The sequence below is a fragment of the Nicotiana tabacum genome, chromosome 4, assembly GCF_000715075.1.
Source record: "Nicotiana tabacum cultivar K326 chromosome 4, ASM71507v2, whole genome shotgun sequence".
In the NCBI taxonomy this organism is placed as follows: Eukaryota; Viridiplantae; Streptophyta; class Magnoliopsida; order Solanales; family Solanaceae; genus Nicotiana; species Nicotiana tabacum.
The window spans coordinates 65,574,207-65,583,198 of NC_134083.1; the positions used below are offsets into that span (position 1 = coordinate 65,574,207).

Consider the following 8,992-nt stretch of genomic DNA (forward strand, 5'->3'; position numbering starts at 1 on the left):
CACCGAACCTTACAGAACTAAAATAAAAATATCAAAACCTTACAACATTCCAAGGGAGGACAAAGCAAAGAAACATGAAAATCAAATAATTGGTCTAATGAGATCACATAGGAAACACCAAGAACATAGCAAATAACGAACCCTACAACAAATCATAAAGATTCTCATGCTACCTTAAATTAAAGCCAAACCCATATATCTGACCTCAAATCTACCCCAAAGCAGATAAAAAAAAAGGTCACCAATTTATTCTAAAAGACTTTATATCAGCTCTTAAGAGTTAGTGTTACAGAAAATATTTCCTTTGAAAACTTTCTTGCTTTATTATTCTTACAATCATAATCCACAATATTTTTACAAACTACAATCACAGTTTAAAATATTCTTACAAAGTATGACACATGTATGACTTGCTTAAAACCTTTCTAACATCACTTCATAAGATGAGTATGTAAAAAAATATAAGTTAAAACGTGTGCCCATTTTGTCAACATATTCTTTGATGGACTCGACAAATATTTTTTGCGTAATTAGCTCAACATATTTTTTCTGTTCTTTGTGTTCACTGGCATGTTTGAGCCATTCTCACATAGGTCTACGTCCTCCTCATTAACTGTGTATGAGAACGTTATGCATGTTTAGGCTAATTTCCTCGTGTCCATTTGTAGAATAGCCCGGATGTTTTTATGTATTTCTGGCTCTTGATAAAAAATATCATCCCAAGAGATGATTTTCAGCTAGTATTGCATAGACCACTTGGTCAAGGCAAATATCAAATCGGAATACGATGAATAATGGCCAACGAAATCATCCGCCCTGTAAATTTGTAGATGTCCATGTTGGATGATGTACATGCAGTAAGATAAAAAAAATCCATAAAATAGTGTCTAATGTGATGAAACATATTGAAGAAGAAATGTGATCTAGAAGTTTTTAAATAAGTGGACACACTTCTTAGAAATTTAAGAGAAAAATTACAAGAATACAAAGGTTTGGAAGCATTAAATCAAACTCTGATAGTGATGAAAGTAACATTGATGATGAGCAGCACGACTTTAGAAAAGAAATGGTTTATATATGTTTATTAATTTAAGGAGAGGTGACTGTTTGATATACTGATTTTAGGGCATAGATTTTATTGAACAACTTGATTTATATTGTGGCTTGATGGTTGGATACATTATTGTTTTATGTATTTTTGATATACTGTTTGTATTGTATATGATATCTTTAAAAATTTTAGTTTTTTATTTGGGCATTTTCCACTCAATCTTTTGACTTTTTTCTTTATTTTAATTTTTGATATAAAATTAAATATACTAGTAGCGAATGGAGCAGTTGTGGCACGAAGTTCCCTTACCTGTGCTACTTAAATGGTAGGTAGGCAGCAAATGCATGACTTTTGGAATTGTCGCATTTGGCCCCAATGCATATTGTGAATACTATTAAATAAATTAAAATATTATAAGAATACGATTAAATGTACATATGTTTTATATATGCAAGAAAATGACTCAAAGTTGTAGTCTTCAATCTCCTCTTCACTTTTAACCCTTCTCTTCTCGACCGAATCCTTCAACCAGCCCCAATGATTTTGAGGTTGTGGCATTCCTCCTCATGGCATCCGCTTCGACTTTGCCATCCTAAAAAATATAATGGTGCTAAATCCTGGATTTTCCTTGTTATTAGTAGCCAATTCTGCTTTGCTCCTTTTCACTTGTTTTTTCTGATGTCTTATATTACAACAATGTTGTCTATGCTGTGAACTATGAAGGTAGGGTTATATCACTTAACAGCACTACCTTGCAGTTAAGGCAGATTGCAGAAGGAACTAATTCACCTAGATGTTATCTTGTAAAATCTATAAGTAACCAACTTCTAAGAATTGAATTACTTTCCCAAGATTCTAAGCCATCAATTTGTAAGATATCTAAGTTGGTTGACAAAGAATCCACGTTCGTAACAGTGGACAGCTTGGGAAAAGAAGAAGCCTTGTTTTTGGGAGACAATCATATATTCTGTGTGTCTTTTGGCTTCCAAGTTTTTAGGATGTAAAGCAAATACTATATAGTATATTAGTAATATATATGGACCATGGTCTATTATTTTTGTGTAGGTCTCGTGAGATGGTCTCCTTTGACCTTCAACATCCTGCCCCAAGGCATTTGGATCACTCCCTGTTATTAGTCATATTTAATTCTTTTTTATTCTACCAAATAGAAATATCATCCTACAACTACTTCTTAGTCATGATAAGTATTCCTTTTTTTATATTGATGATAGTTTAGTTGTTATGTTAATTTTATGTTGTTTTTATCTTTTTGATGTTGTTACATTCTTTATCTTCAAAAGCATTTAAGCGACTCAAGTCGTTACAGGCCTTAGTTTTATATTGATGCTCTAAGTTTTTACATTTCATAGGATGTTCTTTTTATTGAAACCTTTTTTGCGCCTAACGTGTACGTATTATTATTACTATTTTATTATTTTTACGAATAAAGACCTGGACTTTTGACAATATAAGGTGCGCAGAAATTCAGTTTTCAGTCTATTTCAAGTTGCCAACTCTAAGTGAATTGCTACCGCTAAAGACGTTGATCTGAAAAAGAAATCAAATCCAAATTCGTATTCCTTGTTAACTATGTAATCCAGTCTTCTATCAGCTAAGTGTGATAATTTCCTTAGAGAGTAAAGGCGTTATGGTTTGCATTCCATAATAAACAAAGACGGATTAGAAAGTTAAATTCCTAATCATAATACTCCCATTTGATTTTCTGTAAGGCAGAACCATTCCCACGCCCAGATGTTGAACAAAAGGATACAGTACGGCGTGTACATAAACAAAGTGTAGGTTACTCGATTAATTTTTCTTTTTATCCAAGTTATACACCAAGAGGCTAGATTACCACCAGTCGTCTGGAAAATTATAGCATAATAACTTTGATACCATAAACAAGTGGAAGTGAAAAATGCCCAGGTCAAACATCTCAATTTTAAGGAAAAATCATTTACATCTCCTTTTCAAACATATTCTATGGTGTATACAGAAGTCCTTTATTCAAAGGAATATTTTCAGGTGAGTATCTGAGCACCAAAAACCAATTACTGCTGCATGATGTGTAACAAGTCCAACTCTTAAGGTGGCACTTTTCTTATCTGTCTTCTTTGCAATTAGAAATCTTCGCCTCAAATCCAGCTTATTTTATCAGAAGCAGTAACATCCATGCGTTTAACATTGATATCCAACATAAACCTTTAGTTCTCAGGCATTAGCTGACTCCTGGCTGCAACACAGGAAAGAAAGTCCAGTTGTTTTGAATACTTGACTCCTTTCCAGTAGCCTTGTCACTTGTCCACCACTCACAGTCAACACTGTCCTCCTCCAAGACTTCTATTTTCACATTGTCAAAATCAAAATCTTTGCTTGAACCAAATGTAATATTCCGGTGTTTCCGATGACATTGATCGTCCCCCCTTTCTGAAGCTTTCTCAGGCAATCCATCTGTTTTTTCTTCGACGTTAGAGCTACTACTTCTCATTTCCTTATTTGAGGGGGCAGGGACATCCATTGGCAATGTCTGTTGCGAATGTGACATGACCGGCTCCTTTTCTCTACAACTTGGGACATCTTCTCCAGTTAATTCAAATGAAACTCTGTGATCAATTACACCCTCCGCGATTTCAGATCCATTATCAGAATTGGCAAGAGATGCTACCTCGGAGATTTGGTTCTCCAAAAGGTAACAATCTCGGGAAGGTGGTTCCCCACCATTTGGAGTCACAGTCCCAGAACCTAGCCTTGAAATCCCACCATTTGGGGTCAGAGTTCCAGAGCCCAGCCTAGATCCCCAGCCACTCGGTGTCAAAGATCCTGAGCCAACCCTTGAACCCCATTTGCGAGTGGAGAAATGTTCATAACCAAGAAATTTTGGAGGTTCCCCCTTACGGAACTCAATTATAGGGCATTTGCCAGGGAAAGGTGAGGAGGTGCCAGAATTTGATACTACTGAACCTGGAGATATTAGACTACTACCTGGACTTCCTGGATCTTGATAAGGCACAAACTCATACTGGGACAACGGGAACTTATAATTGGAACCACTATATCTTCTATTGCGGGCCAGTGATGATGTCAAAAGCTGCGCAAAAGGCACTTCTGGTGAAGGTGGTGTTGTCATATGCACCGGCTCAGGTGGGGGAGTAAAATTAGCAGTAGATGGCTCAGTGGTGAAGGTAGAAAAAACAGGTGGGGAAACTAACTGTGTTTCATGAGCATAGGGACCAATTGCAAAAATAGATGCAGTCCCACCGGGAGAATATGCATTAATCGAGAAGGATTTGAGAGAGAGTAATCCAGCGGGCGACTGGGTAGCAGAAGGAGGATCAGATGGAAGAAAGGATGCAGGAGAAGAGGGAGGAGCTATAAAGGGAATTACAATGGTGGCTGAGCGGTTTGGATTTTCAGTAACTGGAACAGCAGGTCCAGGTGCCGCAGGTTCAGGTACAAGGATGGCATGACCAATTCGTTTGCTGTGTTTGTAAGAACCAAAACACCAGTATAGACTCCAGCAGCTTCCCCATCTTTTCTTCTGGAATCAAATAATTAAATTTGTGACTAATAAATCTTCAAAGGACAATTATGAGCATAATTTAAGACCTTTAGACAACTCTAGGACTCAGCATTATAGCAAGTGCATTCGATCCATGTTAGTTAAATCATCTTAAACCAATACCAAAAATTAAACATATAACAATAATGGGAAGGCAAGGGAAGAAGAATATAAGTAGAATTTCAAACAAGAAGTTGGATAAATTTCACGTTTCTTCATTCTTCAACGGAAAACGGCAAACAGACTCCCAAACTGTAGAACACTCTAATACTCAATGTTATAGCAAACACATAAATCCATAACAGTTAAATCATCTTGAAACTTGAATCCACTTAAAAAGTCAAGCATCTCAATAACACTGTTGTATGCTACATTGAAATCAAAAGCAAGCACAAGAAAAGATGCAATATTAACAGACTTCAATGCTGAACGGAACAAACCTACAAGGTCAAAATAAAGAGTTGGTGCATAGATTTCAAAGTGTACACGCTATCTAGAGATCGAAACAACTACTATTTGTCTTGAGGTTGTTCGCATAATCCTATCATGCTCGAGTTGAAGTCTTCTTACTTGTCCTAATTGTCTACATCAAGCATAGACTACAGAGGAAACTAGTACTATATTTTCTTTCTAATTATCCACTATTTAAACTTGTCAATTAATAGGGCGCGTGAGAGGAGCTCAAGTATTGACCAAGCTGACACTGATTAAATCTATTTAAGTACCAAGTTCCTACGCCTAGCAAATACTCAAATTTAAGAATAAAAAATGAATTAAAGGAATTACAGAAAAGGAGGGAAAAGTTTTACTTCCACTTATTCAGAATTCTAGGCTGCTTAAATTAGTTTTTGATCAGGTATAAAACCTACCAACTCGATGATCTGATTACTAAGAGTTCCTTTTGGTAATTTCTTACGTGAAGTCAAATTCAGACCACATGTAAGCTTTGCTGCTTTAGCCTGGTAATACCCAAACCATGACCAACATTTATTCGATCATCAGAGTTGGAACTTGGAACGATTCCTTCTCTGCCTTGAGTAATGCTACTTTTCTCTGAACAACTTGAGAGTCCTACTTCATCTCTAAACAATCTAGTCAGCATTAAAATATATGCCAAAAAGGCTTGTTAAAGATGTAATAACTGGCTACAGCTTATAGGTTCCCCAGAACTGCCCAAGTTACAGATTTTCCTGACTATCAATATTCTCTTCTGATTTTTCGGCAATTTCATAAATATAAATCGGTAGAGCCAGTATGCACAAAGAAACACATCCTTTGGACATCAGAAATGACATCAGTGATCACTTCTAGTTCTTATAGCTCAAAGAATCTAGGGTGCAAAAGGTACCCGTCCTTCTCAAAAACACTAAGCACGTTGAATATTGAATAGCACAACTTAAGCGCAACCATTTTCACAAAGATGCAGCCTCATTGTCCTAATCATAACTTGCATAAATTAGAAACAAGAATAAAAAAGTGCATATGTAAAGGCCAATTGCCATATAGTTACACATAGAACTCCCAAGTAAAAGGCAAGCATATCTGGCAAGTGTAGAAGGATAAGTCCATTCTATACGTTAGCTGGTATTTCACTTTCAAGTTTCCAACAGCATAGAGACCTTTAGCTGTTCAAAGAATTCTTGATGGAAAAGAGGAGCACCATTTCTCAGTTGAAAAAGCTACCTAAATTCACAACCACAGGGCCTAGAACTTAGTAACATCCACAAGATAGAAGAAGATCAGACGAACTTCCAGCACTGATTCAGGATAAAAATATGGCTTCAAGACAAAAACCAATTATAGCCATATGCAGTATCATAAATGATTTGTGGAACAGGAAAAGGTGATTACCTGCATCATCCAAAGAGTTGATATATTGTCAAAGTAGTTTAGTCCCAAGGAAAGATCCTAATCTACTACTTCTCTCCACTGACTCGGTTCATAACTATTATTCTCCAACCTCCAATAACCTATCAACTAGTCACACAGCTCCTAGAAATGTCATACACAAATTCTCACTTTCTATTTGGCTGTTTCTGATCCCAAAAGCTGGTTTGCATATCAGAAAGATGGAGAAGAAAACCTATACCTACAAGTATGCATATATCTCTTGAAACTTTACAAAATTGAAGCATCACAGTAAACCATTTAATGCACAACAGAATGTAATGAAATTGGCTCTCCCTAGTTTCCAAAACATCATATTAAACCTAACAAAAGGCAGCCCGGTACACAAAGCATCACCCATTCATGTAGGGTCCGAGGAAGGGCCGCACCCCAAGGGATGTAATGTGGACAACCTACCCTAATGCAAGCATTAGTGGCTGCCTCCACGGCTCGAACCCGTGACCTATAGGTCACATAGAGACAACTTTACTATTGCTCCAAGGCTCCCCTTCATCGTATTAAACCTAACGATGCAGACAAAGTAGATTGATACATTCCTCAGCCCTCGATCTTCCCCCTATTTTATGGACATAACTAGTAGATTTTCACAACTTTTTCTCTCTAAGTTACAATTGCTAATATCTTCTAGGCTAAAAGACATGATTTCCTTTTAAGAAGAATAGTCAAAGCGCTCGAACTATACACTTATTTTCTAAAGGGCAGTAGGTTTTGTTAAGCAAATCCGGAATCAAAGAGAATTCTCTTTTCACCAGTCCTTAAATCCAAATTCCAAGCAGTTCCTTTTAAAAGCCAGATCCAAAATATGTAGTTTCAGTCGGATGCTATGTTCTCTGATGGCACTGCTCCCCTCGCGGACTACTGATCTGTATCACACTCAAAATGAAATGGAAGAAACCAGCGCTACAGATGGTCATATGATAGGTGATGACCCAAGAATTGTGGAGGAGAAAAGAGCAGTGCTTATTGCTTAACTGATTTTCAAGATAGAGAAAACGAAGACCCTCATACTGGAAGAACCCAGAAGCAGATAAAATCTTCAATTTTTACACAATCCACCACTTGATCTCAGCTAAAAAGACAAGAAAGGTACTTTTTGCACAGTCATCAAATCCTAAATGCCTTGAAGATTGCAGCAGAACTCCCCTTATGCAAGCCGATTTTTCTCGAGCTTTTCCCTCCACATGTGTATTTATCCTCTAATCACCTTAAATACATAGATATCGTCCGCATTTATGACTAGTTATAGAGGAAGCTTCAACATCCATAATGGACAGAATATTACATATCTAATCATAGCAAACAATCTTTCATCTCCCCCCAAGATCTTACACATAGCCCACAAACTTTAATTCTACAGAGTTGACCACCACATGTATTTCCTATACCTATCAGCACGGGTTTGTTCTTCCTCAGCTGGCTTGTTAATCATGATTGCTAATCATACATAATCATTTCTTCACCAGCTTCGTTTTCTTTCCCTGATCTGTATTCCCTTTGTTTGATGATTTCAGATCATTTTAGCTGATAAACATGATACCACTGTAATTCAACGATCAACCCAAATCTATAATCCAGTCCACAAAAGAATCTCACACGCAATAATTAGTAAGGAGAAATTTAAAAACTAAAATAAAATGCTTTAAGCTTTTACCTTTAACTTCACAACAGCAAGAAATTTGCATCAAATCATTATAAACAAGAAAAGGATAAAAGTTAACAACAAAAATCTTCAATACTGGATTTTAACTTCATCATCATAAACCTATAATTTTAAAAAGTGACATCTTAAGATATAAAAATTTACATACTATCATAAATACAGAGAAACAGAAAAATATATATAGTTATATACCTGAATTGAAGACGGTTGAACTCTACTCTCTGCAGTAATTATGGCCGTAGCGGCAGCATTTACCGTATCTACTGTATTTTGTACGCTACTCATGCTGATCCTTGACAAAAAAAACTACAAAAAAATTCTGTTTCGCCGACGAATGATGAATTTTCCGGTAACTGAACGGCCGGAATTTAACAAGGAAGATCGCGAGACATTCGAAGAAGAACAAACACAAACATCGAGAAATGACAGCGATTTATTAATAAAAGATGAAAGAAAAAGTTGAAATGAAATGAAATCACGAAAAAACTGAGTTGAGTCTCTCTCTAGCTGTTATTTTGTAATTATGTAGGGAAATGTGGGGTCAAAGGAACATTAAAGCAAAGATCTGTGGTATTATTACGAAGATGGGGAGATGGTGGGTGTGGATAATGTTTGGAAAATTGGAATTATTAGTGAAGAATGGAATGACGGAAATGTCCTTGGATTACCGTCGAATTTAATGAGGTGCCATTTTCTGTAAGCGGCGCAAGATAGATAGGTTGGGCTATTAATGGCAAAACTGACGCCAGGGGTGCGCATTTATTGTTAGAAGACAGTAAGGAAAGGGATGTTGTATCGGGTGACAGAAGAGGAT

At 36.5% G+C, this 8,992-nt stretch overlaps 1 protein-coding gene across 1 annotated transcript; it reads right to left on the reverse strand.

The window, feature by feature from the left end:
- Nucleotides 1-2,964: 2,964 nt before the first annotated feature.
- On the reverse strand, nucleotides 2,965-8,747 carry LOC107821466 (uncharacterized). The gene is made up of 2 exons (XM_016647901.2): nucleotides 8,371-8,747; nucleotides 2,965-4,589 (listed from the first exon to the last, which is right to left on the reverse strand). The coding sequence occupies exons 1-2, from the start codon at nucleotides 8,461-8,463 to the stop codon at nucleotides 3,270-3,272; spliced, it is 1,413 nt and encodes a 470-aa protein (XP_016503387.1). The 5' UTR covers nucleotides 8,464-8,747; the 3' UTR covers nucleotides 2,965-3,269.
- Nucleotides 8,748-8,992: the final 245 nt, after the last annotated feature.